The sequence below is a fragment of the Gavialis gangeticus genome, unplaced genomic scaffold (genome assembly GCF_001723915.1).
Source record: "Gavialis gangeticus isolate Ggan-Ray unplaced genomic scaffold, GavGan_comp1, whole genome shotgun sequence".
Lineage (NCBI taxonomy): Eukaryota > Metazoa > Chordata > Crocodylia > Gavialidae > Gavialis > Gavialis gangeticus.
Genome location: NW_017729022.1, coordinates 44,505,509 through 44,522,118, shown reverse-complemented (window position 1 = coordinate 44,522,118; position 16,610 = coordinate 44,505,509). Strand labels below are relative to the sequence as shown.

General features: G+C 43.2%; 1 protein-coding gene across 1 annotated transcript in view; it reads left to right on the top strand.

Annotated features, from left to right (window-relative positions):
• Positions 1-16,610, top strand: part of CUNH12orf50 (chromosome unknown C12orf50 homolog) — a 66,942-nt gene that overhangs the window by 33,257 nt on the left and 17,075 nt on the right. The window contains exons 4-8 of the mRNA XM_019514825.1: positions 6,072-6,230; positions 7,898-7,975; positions 8,065-8,178; positions 12,177-12,287; positions 13,464-13,571. Coding sequence (XP_019370370.1) covers positions 6,072-6,230; positions 7,898-7,975; positions 8,065-8,178; positions 12,177-12,287; positions 13,464-13,571 — 570 coding nt within the window. The remainder of the gene's footprint in view (positions 1-6,071; positions 6,231-7,897; positions 7,976-8,064; positions 8,179-12,176; positions 12,288-13,463; positions 13,572-16,610) is intronic.

Sequence of the window (16,610 nt, the reverse complement as noted above, 5' to 3'; positions counted from 1 at the left end):
CAAGGCGAGACAACCTGAGGATAGGTTCTACGAACAGGGGAGCAATGTGGTTCAGAAAGGAAAAGGGAGCCCAGGCAAGCGAGATGAAGAGAAGTGAACAATCAGCCAGAAGGAGATCAGAGCCTGAGAGGAGACCACAGGTATATATGAGGAGCGTTCCCAGACAGATCACATGGCAGACGTTAAGAAAGATCATTCAAGAAAAGGTTGAAGGAGTGGCCTACGTGAAAATCTATAAGGGGCCTGGAGGGAGGTCCACTGGACAGGGAAAAGCAGAATTTTGGAGGGAAGAAGATGCCCAGAAGGCATTGAGTCATCAGTGGGAGATCTGGGAAAGACTCCAAGACCTTCAGGGAGACAAAAAGAGACCTGGAACCCGACAACTTACCTGGAAGAACAGATGCAGGCATGTGGAAAGGGAAAAGAAGGCTCGGAGGGTAGACAGAAGCTTAGCCGGCAAAGGTGGTAATCTACCAAGGTTGGCTAATGTGGGGGGACTACCTGTGGTGGGTAAATCCCAGTAAATCCCACGTGATGCGCCTTGGGTAAAAGGTGAGTTGGAGGCACCTAAAAACCTCTGCCTCCAGTACGTGAGCTGGTGAAGGCCTAATGAAAGGCCAAGAGAAGAACCCTCAACAGATGCCACCCCTTGGAAAAATGAAGACTTGGCTCGGTGAGTCGTGAACTGAAGGGTGGGGGAGGTGTGTAGCAGGGCACTAGGGTGCCTGCTACTGAGAACAGGAATATAGGCTCAGCTGCCACTCACCAGGGGCAGCACAGGTGGGTTGCCAAGGCAACTGATTGGGTCAGCTGACCAGAAGGGGGCAGGGCCTGGCCTACATAAACAGAGAAGACTGAGGCCAGAGTCAGTCCCCTGTAGCAGCCTGAGAAGCAGGAGCTCTGGAGCAGAGCAGAGCAGAGCAGAGCAGAGCAGTGTAGTGTAGTGTAGTGTAGTGTAGTGTAGTGTAGTGTTGTGCGTTGGCATGTGGATATGGGGTGGAGAGGACCCTGATAGGGATACGAAGGAAGGTTAGCCAGGTTGGCTTAGGTTTTATGTTATAGCCGAGGGGCTTTGCGTTTTCTGTTTCGGTTGGTTGTAGTGATTACACCGGAGGACCGGGCAAGGCTGTAGGGGTGGAGGAGGCCTCATTAGGAGCTCCCCAGTAAAGGGGGAGTTCCAAACACCATAGAGGGCGCAGCGTTTAGGGGTGTCCCGACACCAGCCCCAGTGTGGGCGATTATCGGGACGAGCCCAGTGGGGCATAGGCCTGAGAAGGCGGGTCTGGGGGCCAGGTAAGGCTAAGGCCGCGTGAGCCCCTATTGGGAAGAGCCCGAACGGGGCATAGGCCTGAGGAGGCAGGTCTGGGGGCCAGGTAAGGCCAAGGCCGCCTGAGCCCTGATTACGAGGAGCGTGAGCATAGGCCCCAGTGCGGGCGAGGAGCGTGAGCATAGGCCCCAGTGCGGGCGAGGAGCGCGAGCAAGGCAGGCCCCATGCCAAGGAGGGCTAGAAGGCAGCTTCCTCTTGATACTATAAGATCAAAGATGTGGCGGGCGAGACAGAGGGTGCGTTCAGGACCCAGACTTGGCATGGTAGGCAAGGGTGCTAGGGGAGGTCACGGCACCCCTAAGGGCGTCCTGCCACAAGGTCCCTCATTAAAACCAAGGCCTGTGATTGGGAAACTTCAGCTAGGTGTCTAAAGAAAGCCTCCTCTACTTTATTCATGTGGTCTGGTGATCTATAGCAGACATCCACCATGACATCACCCTTGTTACTTTCTCCACTGACCTTAACTAGAGACTTTCAACAAGCCTATTTTCATAGTTCTACTTCATAGATTTGGGCAATCATACAAAATCTTCAAAAAATGTATACAAAAATTTCAGAATGTTACTTCCAGTGCAACATCTCATCCTCTTCTCTCCTGCCTGTCCTTCCTGAACATTTTGTACCCACTCATGACAATAGTCCAGTCATGTGAGCAATTTAACTGAGTTTCTATTCGTCCAATCATGTCATAGTTAGGACTTTCAGTTCTTCCTGCTTGTTTCTCAGACTCTGCGCATTCATGCACAGACACCTGAGGTAACTAGCCAATTGTCCTACTTTCTTAAGATGAGCGAAGAGGCCTCCCCCATTGCTCCCTCCTCCTTGTGCTTCCTCTGGGTCACTCGCTTCCCCACTAACCTCAAGGCTTTGGTCTCCATGCCCTGGCGCACCTAATTGAAGGCCCTCGTCAGTAGTTTAGCTAGCTTGTTTGTGAAGATGTTCTTTGCTCTCTTTGTCAGGTGGATCCTGTCTCTTCCTAGCAATCCTTCTCCTTGGAACAACATCCCATGATCAAAGAAGCCAAACCCCAGCTGCCGACACTACCTATGCAGCCATGTATTGATCTGCAGGATGTATATGCCCCTGCCTGGGCCCTTCTCCTTGACCAGAAGGATTGAGCAGAACACCACCTCTGCCCCTGTTCCCTTCACCATTGCACCCGGAGCCCTGTAGTCACTCTTGATCTGCTCAGGGTCAACCCTGGCAGTATTGTTGGTGCCCACATGGATGAACAGAATGGAGTAGTAGTCAGAGAGTTGGATACATCTTGGTAAACCTTTCATGACATCTCAGATCTGAGTTCCAGGCAAGCAGCAGACCTCCCAGGTCAGGCTGGCAGATGGATCTTTTCATTCCCTACAGAAGGTAGTCTCCAACCACTACCACCTGTCACTTCCTCTTCTTGGCAGTAGTCCCAGTCCTCCCCACCTTGGTGATTTCTGGCCTGGCCTCTTCCACCAATGAAATGCACTCCTCCTCCTCCTCTGTTGCTAGCACTCCATATCTGCTCTTCAGGCAAACCACTGCAGGTGGAGATGATGACTTCTTTTAGGTGCCAGAGGTCACAAGCTTCCAGCTTCCAGGGAGCCCATACTGTCTTCCTTTTCTAGCACTACCTCTGGCAGTCCTTCCTCCACAATCCTTGAGGTTTTCTCCAGCATGGAATTGATGAAGTAAGTCCTCATGGTGGAGGATGTTTCAGAGCCTTGCTACCTCCTTCTTTAGCTCTCTTGCCTTCTCCCTGAGAGACACCACCAGAAGGCACCACTCACATCTCAGGCACTCCCCCACCTGGCTGACATTGGAAGGAACCTGAAAGCTTCAGTCTGCACAGCACCAAACCAGGACCTGGGTAGAAGCCTCAATGGTATGTGGTTCTGCCTGGACAGACACCTCACAGATGCAAGCAGAGGAAGAGCTGGAAGTGGTAGTGGCTCTGGGACTGCAACATCCTCCAGCCATCTCCCTGGGTCTTCTAATTTGCTGCCTGTCACTCTTTCCAAGCAGACCTTCCTTAGCAAATGCCTCTGTAGCTGGCCCACTAGCTGTTCCTTGATCCTGAAGGGTTCATTATTCCTGCAAATCTCATTCCTCTCAGCAAACTTACAGTGAAGGAAGGAAAGAGATTTCAAGCAAAGTCCCTAGCCAACTTCCCTTCACTCTGGATTTTAGTTAAACAAGGGGCTTAAGTATTGGTCTAGCTGCTGAGTTTTAGCTGCTTAAAATAAAAAATATATAGGTTAGTCAGTCTCAAATTACATATACAAAAGAGATTAATAATGGTAGAACTTTCTGTTTTCTTGTGTTTCTTTAAACCAAAACTATGACTTTATTTATAAGGTAAGGAATTAAGGCCTCAGACAGACCTTAATTCAGTTTCTCCTGGGAGAGTCACTACTCTTCCAGGAGAAAACACAAGTGTATAGAAGTTCAGGCTTTTTCTCTCAGGCTAAAAATGGCCACTCCAGGAGAAAAATAACCTGGGAACAACCAGAGTTAAATCATTCCCTGGGAGAGCAAATGTCTATACATTCCATGACTTCTTTCAGAGGAGAACGTAGTCCTCCAGCTTCTCCCCCTTTCCCCTGTCCCCAGAGAGACTCTATGGACTCTGCTACTCCAGCAGAGAGCATAACACTCCCCCTTTACAATCTCCACATTGTACCACAGGGAAGCAAGCTGACTGGGTAGCCTGGGTCAGCCAATCTGGGCTGCCCTATGCACAGATGCAATCTGTCACTTTACAGACTAAGGAAGCTTGCAGAGCATGCCTGAGATGTGTGCACAGGCTTGGCTGCACAGTGTCAGCACTGCAGGCTCTGTGCTCTTCAGGGCCTCAGTATTTGAATGTTTGTAGGCAGAGGTCCAGGTATGTTTCTCTACCAGGAAGACAAACCTGGGAGAATTTTCTCTGATTATTTCAATGCATGTACACAGTCTAAGAGGGAACTGACTCCATAGGATTATTGTTGGATTATTATTAATCCATAATATTATTATTATTATTATTATTATTAATCCATAATAATAATATGAATTATTAAATCCATAGGATTTAATAATGTACTGCAGACCTTTGTGACTGATGTCAACATCTGGATCTGTATGGATCCTAAAAATATAGGACTCATGCTGAAGTCAATACTGAATTGTATGTGGTCCTTAAACAATGTACGTCACGAATCTTTAGTTTATATCTGACTTGTCTAAATTAAGACTTTTAGAAAGTAGTTTAGCTTTTTGTACATTAATTTCTTTAACAACATTATCTTAATAAAGGCACCACTCATCATTGCTATAACATTGAAATGTCCTATATTGTGGCTTATTTCCCATAATGACTGAACTGTCAGTTTTTAAACTAGGCATTTGATTTTGGCAAAAGGCTTCCATTTCCTACCCTAACTGTAAGAGAAAATGCAGCCTGGTATAGGAGTCTTTGCTGTTTCAGAGAAAATCCTTATTAAAGAAGCATTCATATTTTATCAAAGCCATCTGTTTCATAGAATTGGGTTTTCTGGGTCCTGTGTCTTGCAACTGCCATCATGATACACATTCAGGTCAAACATTTTGTAGTACGCTAGATAACCCAAGGCAATATTAACAGAGAAAGCTCTGTTTTCAAAAGAACATTTGAAAAAGTAGCAAATATACGCAAAGCCAACTGGAAGAAATATTGAAGAATTAACACAGGACTCACAGCTAAACGTATATGGATACATTACATTGAGTCTTATTCACTGGTGGAGTAAATCTTTACAGGCTCTCTTCATGTACAGTTACTCTTTTTGTCTGGGAGAACAAGCCATTGCATATTACAAACTTCAAAATATTTCTGCTTTATGGATCATATTTGACTGAGAACAATAAAACAGCCATTCTTTATCTTCAGCATTTACTGACTTGCTAACAAACATAGTAGAAGGAATTGCTCGACTCTTTGAGGGTTTTATTAAAAAGTTTCACTTGCTGCTATTTCTGATAAATTTCTAAAATGCTTGTAGAAAATGCAAATTGGAAAAAAAAATAAATCCATGTTCTCCATAATAATATTGCACATATTAAAACAGCATTTATCTGTTGTAACAATTACATTTTGTCTTAAAATAGTTACCAGTTCATTGTAACTATTACATGTAGGCATTGTGCCTCTCTGGGTGTGTCTACATGTGCATTTACACCACCTTAAATTTACTTTACAGTAAATTACTGTGCAATAAGTGGGAATAGGCCAGCGTCTACATATGCAGGCAGTAAAGCACATTAACACTGCACATGGAATGACTTGGGACTAAAGTTAATACTAAATCAGTCCATACACAGTGTTACTGCACAGTAAGGCATCTCATCTACACATGCATTACTGCGCAGTAACTAATTGGGCGTATATTTGATACCTGCATGTTGCAAGTATCAAATTACACTCAAGTTGGCATAAGTCACCATATTTACTGCACAGTTTGGGCATGCACGTGTAGACGCACGCCCGTACTGTGCATAATTTTGGTTACTGTGCTGTAAATGCGCACATGTAGACATGCCCTCTGAGTCACGGTTTCTTCATGTGTTTCTTTGCTGGGAAGAATCAACTTTGTCAAAGCCCTGCTCAAGATACTAAAATTCGGCCATTTGCTTCTTTGTAACAAAGTAACAGAGAATTATGATTCAGAAGTATAATCAAATATTGAGAAACAGGTTCTCTATTGCCTTATTAGCAAACTGAACATCATGTTCTTTCCTATAGATGTCACACACACACAAGATTTTCAGGAAAATACCCTTCATCCTGTCATTAGCCAAGAACCCCTGAAAGGTCAAGAAAGCACTTTAAGACCCATTCACCCTCCACTGATCATAAACATCAGCCTTGAGGAGGAAGAGGAGGAGGAACAAGAAGAAAACTGTAAATATAATTTTTATTTTATCTGAAACTAAAACTGGAGCTTGGCCAGCCAGTGCCATACTCTGGCTGCCAGCCAGGCTCCGTGTGCTTGGATTGCCAGTACTGCAGCCTCAGGAGGTCCCTAAGTAAGGCTTCTGGGACCAGCCCAGGTGCTAGCCCTAGCTTCTCCTACCCCACCCAGGTCAATTTGGCACATACTGGAGCGCACACACAAAAGCATTCCCTAAGGACAGCTAGCAGTAGCACAACTCTATGCTGCTGCTGGTTGTCCCCAGAGAAATGCATGGGAGTGCTCATCCAGACGCACCCTTAGGGACTAAATGGTTCAGAGAGGCATGAGCTTTCATAAGTGACAGCTTGCTTGATCAGATACTATGATGCTAAGAGATATGTTGGGAGATTACTCATTTAGCAGGGACATATCTGTAGCAGGTCAGAACATTCCCATGTTTTCCCTCCAATGGGAGCTGTACAAATTGCCTGGGCTACACTGGCAATGGAAGTTACTCTGTTAATGTGTTCTTTCCCTTTTGAAGTGGCTATCTGCATGACAATGCAGACTGCATGTAGCTACCCAGTCTTGGGGCAGAGTCATAGACTTAGGCTGGATCCAGTCATGCAAGCATGTGTGGTTTGTGGTGCCACAAATCTCTTTGTCATGCCTCAAACTGTGCATGTTGCATGTTAAACCATGCCCCATACTGCTAATTTGCAGCATGGGGGCAAAATTTGCTACCAAGATTCCCCAGTGTCCTGTGCCCCAGCCAGCCCCTCCTGCAGCACATGAAGCAGTGGGGCAATGTGTCCCACTGCAAACTGTGTGAGCAGGGGTGTGCAGCACAGCACAAAGTAGTGGAACCAATTTGTGCTGCTACTGTTTGTGCTGGTGCAAACACAGACCCCTGCTCATGTGGACGCAGCTTTAGAGTGCATCTACAAACGATAATTTAATTTTAAATGTTTTTAAACAATTTAATTTATGTCAATTGAGATCCCTACATAGACCATCTTATTTCAGGTCAGCTATCAAAAAAGTCATTCTTAAATTGTATGTGTAGGGTTTTTAACTGGTTTAATTAACTCAGCTTAAAATGAGCTCGTGTAAAATATGGCTTAGATAGGCTTGATCCTGCCCTGAGCAGGGGTTTGGATTGATCACCTCCTGAGGTCCCTTCTAACCCTTGTTTATAATTCTATGAATTAAGCTTGAGAACATTTCCTCTGTAGCCAAGGCCACTAGCCAGATCTCTTGCAAACAAATGATCATAGATTTATTGAGTATACTTAGGACATTGCCAAACAACTCAATAGCAGGTTATTCAAAATCTTGTCAACACAAGATCCTTTCCCTTATATGTGAGTACATTTCCTTTGAAGACTGAGGACTTCAAGAAAGCCTTTTAAATAATTTTAATTTAACTATCATCAAAAGTGAAAATCTGGCATTATCATCATAATAGTCATCAGCCTTTTGACATGCATCATTATTAAGACTGTATTGCTGAAAATGTCTAGCATTAAGAAGTATCTTTTCTGTCTGAAATCCAAAAGTCAGAGGGTTGGGTTAAACCTATAACAGAAGGGAAAAAAGTGACCACTTCTCTGTAATGAAATTGTTTATAACATTTAAATAGGAAGACCTTAACTATTCAAAATGTTTTCTACAGGTATCTCTAATTTATTGATAAAGACTCCTGCAGACATTGAGGAAGAAAGAGCAATAAGGGAAATATGTTATAAATCTGGTAAATATCTAATTATTAAGTCTTCTAAAATATTTATTTAATCACCATAGTAAAGATTTTTTTTCTTTTTCTGGGGTATACATGATTAGGAGAGTATTACAGAATTCAGACACCTCAGGAAAACTACTCAGTAAAAATTATGTCTTCAGCACTGCAGATTGAGCTCTTGAAGCCTATCGAAACTGGCAGAGATTTACACGAAGGCAAGTACTTGACTTGTGATGATTTTAACATCAAAGATAAAGATTTTACTTTTCTTGCTACTAGATTGTTTGACATTTAGTTTTTGAACATTTCCAAAAGCATTATTATCCATAATGAAACTAATAGAAATACTCTCATTACCATTTGAGAATGTAATGGAATTTGACTGCACATAAACTGTTGGTGTAGAATGGACCTTCTCCACTGACTGTAGTAATGGTGCTCAACCCCCAACCTGGAGGTCATATGCAACACTTGGGGCCATGTAATGTGGCCAGCAGGGCTCCCTTTAGGTCTAAAAATTTTGTGGCAGAGTAGCAGTGGTAGCTACTCCTGGATTTCTGGACCCACGGTGAGTCTACACTGGATAGCATGGTCCTGCATGCAGGATAGGACATGCAGGATCAGGGCCAATTGTGGGTGTCCAGAGTGGCATGGGGCCTGTCCTGGTATGTGAGGGTGGGCCAAGGTTGTGCATTACCCAATCAAGGCACACAGGGCCATTTGAAAGCAGCCTGAGACCCAATCCTGGTGCATGGCACTGGCTGAAGCAGTGGGGCCCAGTTCTGGTATATGGAGTCAGATCCAACTGGCAGAGCTGCCCCACACCACTCATCTGGCTCACCGGGCCAAAAGATTGAGCATCACTGGACTACAGTATTGTGGATTGAAGTCACACCAGCTAAGTAGACCTGAGACTAATATCCCTACATACACTGTGTTGAGATTCATGGCCTGGTTTGTCCCCAAGGCAAAGTACAGACATTCAAAAAGCTTGAGGTAGAATTAATCTAAGTTATGCGGTTTTCTGTCAGCAGCGTAGTTTAGATCACTAGCGAACATAACACACATTTGCCTTTCGGTGGCAGTGGGGCAAATCTTAGACTGAGTTCTGCCATTTTTAAACCAGTTTGTGTTTTTAATCTGTCTCAGAGAGGATTAAATTAATAACCATCATTCATATGAAGTTACTACCTACTTACAGTTCAAAGCAGCTGTTCTTTCCTATAGTTCATTTGTGATAACATTTCACAAGAGTTAAAGTCCTTGATAAGTTTATGTTCTTCATATGATGTACGATATAAAATGAAAAGATATACTTTAGGTACTTTAATTACAGTAAAAATCAGTCAAATGACTAATAAGAATGAAAAAAGGGACACATAGGAGAAGATTAGAGGACATTTACACAGAGATAAATGTGAGGAAGAGAATGACATAATGTTCAAATAATATGACCGTACCGCTGGTCTATATACCTTAGCTAGCAAAATAGATGCAATACAGAGAACAGCAATGTTTCTGTGGAACATGAACACCAGATTTTAGAGAAGACTGGAGCATTCTCTAGATCTAAATTTGGACCATATCTACACAAACTGTCAGATTTACTGGAAGTAGTAGTTCTTTGATTAGTATCATAGAGAAGTAGAGCCGGAAGGGACTTCCATAGCTCATCTAGTCCAATCCCCTCCCTGTTGCAGGATCATTCCTATCCAAACTATCCTATGCATATCCATAATGTAATTGAGTAAAACTACTGTCAACCCTGACACAAGACATAACACCTTAACCTACCACAGGTAAAGCAGGGGGATGTCCTTCTTTTGTAAAAGGTTGTTAATTTATGATCAAGAGATCCCAGGTAGAGGGTCACATCCACTGCTACAGATGAAAGCAAAAACCCCCACAATCTTTCCTGACCCCAGATATGGTGATTGGTTTGACCCTGAGCAGAGGACCAAGACCCTGCAGGCAGGAACCTCTGCCTTCTAGTCCCAGCAGGAGCATTGGCATACCCCTGTCAAAAGCCCAGCCTTGGCTGCAGCCAACACTCAATGCCTGTGAGGAAGGCTTAAAAAAACCCTGATGCATGTAGCAGAGATGGGGGCGAAAGGGGGCAGAATTCCCTCCGAGCCCCATGCAACAACTAGCAAAGCCCAGAAGCATAGGGAGTACCCAGAATAGAAAATAGGCATAGCTAAGCCTGTTATCCCCAGCTAATGGCTGTTCAACCTCTTCATAAACACCTTCAGTGATGGAGAATCCACAACTTCTCTAGGCATTAGTTCCACTGACTCACTGTTCTGACAGCGAAGAAGGTTTTTTCTTGATATCCAATCTAAACCTATTTTACTGCAACTTCAAGCCATTGGTCCCTGTCCAACTAATCTCTGCTGCAAGAGGGAAAAGGTGTTCTCTCTCTCTTTTATAGCAGCCCTTCAGGTATTTGAAAATTGTTATCCAAGCTCTTTATCCAAGCTCTTTACGGACCACCTCTGGATTATCTCCTCATCCTTTTTACAATGTGGATTCCAAAACTACACACAATACTCCAGATAAGGCCTAACCAGTGCTGAGTAGAGAGACCCTGAGTGTGTCTACATGAGATGCTTTACTGCACAGTAGACTAATCTGCTGCATGGGAAAATGTCACTGTCTAAATGTGCTCACATTTACTGTACAGTAAATTGTTCTCTACACAGTTAGCTACTACCTGTAAATACAGTTAGTAAATGTGCACATGTAGACACTGACTGGGAACAAATTTGTGTCCGGTCAGCCCCAACACTAAGGGGGAATCCTTGTGCAGTCTGGAGCTGAGTGGGAGCTGTCCCAAAAGGGACAGTTCTCAGCCATCTCTGGGCTGCTCAGAGAAATCCTGTTGCAGCCCAGAGCTGGCTTGGAGCTGTCCCAGGAGTGGGACAGCTCTGGGCGAGCTGCCAGTTGTACACAGAAGCCCTGCTAGGTATGGAGCTTGTCCCCATGTGCAGATGGCCAGGAGAGTTCTGCAGATGCAGCTGTCTCCTGGTCCCCTGTACATCAGGACCCCTCCTGATGTGCAAAGGGCCAGAAGACAGCTGCTGCTGAAGATGGCAGAGCTCTCCTGGCCCTGTGCATATGGGGACCAGCACCAGGCTCTCTGCTATCCCCTGGGCTAACACCTAGGATGAGGTTGGATCTCCTCTTGGCTGCTGCAGGGGACCAGAGCAGAGTTGGAGCAGCCCTGTCCTGGGCTGTTCTGTTGAGAGCAGATTTGCTCCAAACAGGGAGCACATGTAGATTGGCTCCTCAGGAAGGCTTACTGTGCATTATTAATTGCACATGTAGACATGCCCCCTATCACCTGCGTAATTAAAATCCTTACAGTGAAATGAAACAGTTAATCATTGGCAATACAAATAAATATATTTGATATGTGTGCAGTAAACATTGTTTGCTCTTAGTATGATCTAGTCTAGTATTCTTTCACCGATAACGGACAGAACCAAGTGCAAGAAATCCTACAGTAGGTAATCATGGCTAACATGTTCCATAATATGTTTCCTTCTGAACTTAAGGCAAGTTTATGTATTTCTTCTAAAACTATGTATGTGTGGGCACATCTACATGTCACCGTATGTCACCATAACGATGTGCTAAGTTGCTGTATGACAAGCAACATAGTGATCACATGAGTCTACACATGACAGGCAACTACTTCACAGTAGTGGTGCGTTCCCTTGTTTTAGTGCGCCGCTATGGTGAAGTAGTGGCTAAAACTAACTGTGCACCGTGCGCATGGCGCAGTATGGGTAGTCACTGTGCTTTTTTACTACTTCCAAAAGGAAGTACTAAAGCCTAGTGCAATAAAAATGTCACTGTAGGGAGATGTGTAGATGCACCCTGTGTGTAATACCCACTTGACAATTCACAAGTTTTAATACAGTAAGTCATATTTTCTGAATTAGCAAAATTTAAGTGTATTGTCTCAGCTTTGTACTCTGTGGTTTAGTTCTGTTATGTCTTTTTGGTATGCATATATGTTTTACTGATAATTCCCCATTAGTCTATATAAAAAAATGCTAATTTATGTGTCACTTTCCAAAAAATCAGTGTAAGCCTGAATTGTACAGTGTTATTCATAACTTCATTTACTATCCCATATCCATTTATGTGTCACAAATGAAATGATTCAGCATAAGTTGGCTAATACTTTTCCTCTATTGCTTCCCAGGTGATGGTGTTTCAGTTCCAGCAAAGTTTCACAATATAAAAAGACAAGGAGAAATAATAGTATCATTAAATGGAAACACGAGGACGGACCTTGGCTCCTTTGAAAATGGAGGTAATTACTTTAAAGTATGTGTTGTCATTATTGAATATCCTATGGTAGATAAAATTACTCAGAGGTATTATGAATATCAATAGCACTTAAGCCTTGCAAGTATTCTCCAGTGAAATTTATTTCCACTGTATTTATGTTCTGTAAGGTATTTTTTTCAGTGCTTTTTATAAAAAAAAACAATTAGTATTTCATATTTGGATTCCACCTATCTTAGCTACAGGGTGAACAAAATATTTTTAATTTGGTGATGAAACAGAGTTGGTTATTTATTTAATCCAGAAAAAATGATTATTTCTGTGTTTTACCCTGGCTATAAAGAAACACATATAGTTTATTCAGAAAGGCTTGACAAAGAGATAACAGACTGGTGCAGGATGCTTTCAGAAATAGCTATATTTGAGAGAATATCATTAGTTAAGGTGAACACACCTCTTATTTTTGGCAGTCACATAGGTCCAAATCTTAAAAGCTGTTTTATCTGTACTGATTTCTTCAGTGAGGTCTTCTGCAGGCATAGGGGTCTGCATCCATGGAGCCAAAGGTAAGTAATTAAGGATGAAGTATTCTCATGCCCTGTAGACTTAAAAATGGAAATACTGATAAATGCTTTGACGTATATTTTGTTACTATTAATAATCATATGGTAAATAAGATAACTCAATGTATTATGAATACCAATAGTATTAATTAAACCCATTAAGCAATTTATATTTATCTAGAACTGGAAATCTCCTTTTCTTTTTGAACACTTGGTAGTAGCAAAAATAAGAATTACATAGAATTTTATAAATATGCTTATCTCTTTCTTTGAGCCCTGTGCATATAATGTGTGATAAATGTATCTGTTTTAATGTTGTATAAGCTGTTATGTAGAAGTATTTGTGTAGAAGGAGACTTAATTATGAAAATCCAGTCAGACTGAGAAATGAGTTAAAAGTATCTTAAATTTCCACTTATCTGAGCTTTATATATTACATATTACATATAAGTTTCCTGTTTGCTTTTAATTTTTAGGATTTTAATATATAGTTATTTCACTAAAACTAGTAAAAAGTGTATGTCAAAAAGTATGAAGTTAGTAGTTTGCATTCTTCACACTAAAACTATATCAAACTATTTTATCTTAATAAAGACATGACATTTATTTCCTTTATTCCTAATGTTGTGATTCTGTAGGGGGTGATTGTTATGTGCCACAAAGGAACAGAGTTGGTGGAAGGAAGAAAAATGAAGCATTAAATGGGGGAAAACAGTTAATTATATCAAAACCTTCAGATATAAAAGGTATTGAATAATTATTTATATTTCTTGTAATTTTGGAAAATGTTTTTGCTCACTTTGTAATTAGGCTGAACATATAAGGCAAGACCTGTATCTTCTGACTACCAGAGACATGCTGTAACTTGATGAAATGTCATTAACATTTTGGCTTCTTTCATCCTTATGAATATGGATAGTAATATTTTTATGATGGCCCAGTTCTCTCATTGACTTCAGTGTGAGCAAGATTATTATCATAATCTTCTTCAAAACTAAGGCCCAGATTCTATTTTACTTATTGGATGGGATCCAATGGTTATGTTCATAGTCCACCCTTTTAAGTCCCTGAAAAAAAAAAGTTAATGCAAAAGTAGCTGGGTCCACCTCCTCACTGCTTTCTATGATTTAGTCTTAAGGCTAAGATAACTGCAGGTTACGAATGCCTGCTTATGTACCTAATACTAGTATGTGGCATAATATCTGGCCCAATTTGTCCAATCCTGAAATGAAACGTTGAGCAAGTCTCAACTCCAGTGCAAGTTAATCAGAATTAAGGATGTGTGGCATCCCACAGAATCAGGTCCCTAATGGATGCCCTAAATCAGCAAAATTATCAAAGACATTATCAAGTATACTTGAAGTCTAAAGGGGCCTCAGTTTGCACTACAGAATACCAAAACATGTTTGAGATGTTGCATGTTTTAATGCAATATTTTGTCAGCTGAAAAATATTGGCTGGTTTTATTTACATAGTCATTGTTGATTAGTCATTACCTGCTTATCATTTGCATGTTTTGAAGGGAAAAATAAAGGATAAATTCTGACTATAAACTACAGATATGTCAAAAAGTAATAAAATGTTCCACATAAACATATGTAGTGGAACTTTAGAATTCTTCCCAGCATGACCTGAATGGACAAGAAGGAAAAGTAGTGCATATGCAGGTCAGCTAGAGGTAAGAGGAGACAGTGTCATTTTTTCTTGTAGGGGAGCAGGTACTACAGTATTAAAGGTCTTGCCAGCTGCCTTTCAGTGGAAAGTGTGTACCTTTCAGTGCAAAGATTTCAGTACAATCATATATTAGGGCTATGCAAAGCTTCAGGTGCTGATTCGATTCAGAGGAGATACGGTTTGATTCAGCAGCCAAATCTCCAAATCTGAATTGAATCAGGAGACTAATAAAAAGGGTCCGAATTGTTTCAAAGCTCTCTGAATTGATTCAGAAAAAATTCAAAGAGCTTCAGAGATATGGCCACTGAAGGGAGTTGGACCTGGGCTCCATGCTGGTAAGTAGGGGGTGGGGGCTGAAGGAGTGGGGAAGGGACCCTCGCTAGGACCCATCCCCTGCCTGCTCCCCCAGCCCCTCTGAGCACCCTGCAACTCCCACCCACTCTCCTAGCCCCTCCATGGCTCCCCAGCCTGGGCCCAGTTCCCGGTTCTTTAAAAAATAAAAAGGCCTCACACTCGCTGGCTGTTGCAGCAGCCGTTGGGGCTTCTGGAAGCTTGTGGCAGAGCCCCCCGTGCATCTCAGGGCAGTAGGGGCAGCGGGGCTCACCCTCCTACCTGTCAGGAGACAATGAGTAGGGGCATAATTTTTTTTTTTTAAAGAGTCAGGAGCTGAGCCAGGCAGGGCAGCCATGGGGAGCAGGGGGTGGAGCTGGGAGAGCGGGTGCGGGGTGGGGGCTCATGACAGAGCCACCCACACAGCGCAGGGCACCAGGGGCAGCAGGGATCACCACCCCTCCCCCTGCCTGGCAGCAGCTGGTGAGTACGGAGGTTTTTTTAAAGATCTAGGAGCTGGGGCCGGGCAGGGCAGCCATTGAGAGTGGGCAGGGAATGGGGCCTGTGTGATTCAGAGGTTCGGCTGATTCGGCAGCAGCTGAATCGATTTGGGACAGGTGATTCGAATCACCAAATTGAATCACTTTCTGCCCAAATTGGCTGAATCTGAATCTGAAGCGAATACTAGCCACTTCACACAGGCCTATCATATATATATATTCTCACACACACACATATATACATATACAATTATTAAAGACATCTATCAACAACCTGATAGGATATGTGATAATGAAGAGGTTGATCGTGAAGACTCCCTCCTCAGCTAAGTGAAGCATTTATGATAAATATTTAACAACTGTTTTAACTAGGATGGCTTCAAATATTATCAGTTAGGTTTCAACTCTTGGCAATGAATGTTGTTCCTTATGGTAATGGGTTTCAGTTGCTTTGTTTATGTGACTATATTCAAGCACCTAGCCACTGCTTTCTTGTTTACATCGGCAAAAACATGGAATCTAGCCTTGGAAGCCTGTCTCTCTACAAGGTTACCCAAAGCTTGTTATAACTTTTATATAATGGAGGCTGTATACAGAATGGAGGTATTTATTAGGGCTGTGCGAAGTGGCTAGTATTCACTTCAGATTTGACTGATTTGGGGGACAGTGATTCGATTCAGTGATTCGAATCACCATCCCAAGTCAATTTAGCCGCAGCTAAATCGGCCAAATCCGCGAATCGGCCCCTTCCCCTGCCTGCTCTCAATGGCTGCCCTTCCTGCTCTCTCAGCTCCTGGCACTTTAAAAAAAAGAAAAAGCCCCCAGTCACCAGCTGCTGCCAGATGGGAGGGCAATCCCCACTGCCCTCTGTTGCCCCATGCTGTGTGAGGGGCTGTGTCATGAGCCCCCTGACCGCTGCCTGCACTCCCAGCCCCACCAATGGCTGCCCTGCCTGGCCCCAGCTCCGGGCCCTTAAAAAAAACTAAAGTAAAATAAAAAAGCCCCAGCTCACCAGCTCCTGCCAGACGGGGGGGCCATCCCTGATGCCCCCCACTGCCCCATACTGTGCGGGTGGCTCTGCAACAAGCCCTCAAAAGCTCCAAGGCTATTGCAGCGTCTGGTGAGTCAGCACTTTTTTTTTTTAAAAGAGCTAGGAGCTGGGGCTGGGCAGAGCAGCCATGGGGGGAGCTGAGACAGGGGACTCGTGGCAGAGCCCCCCGTGCAACGTGGGGCAGTGGGGAGCAGCAGAGATTGGTGGTGAGTGGGGGCTTCTTTAAAGAG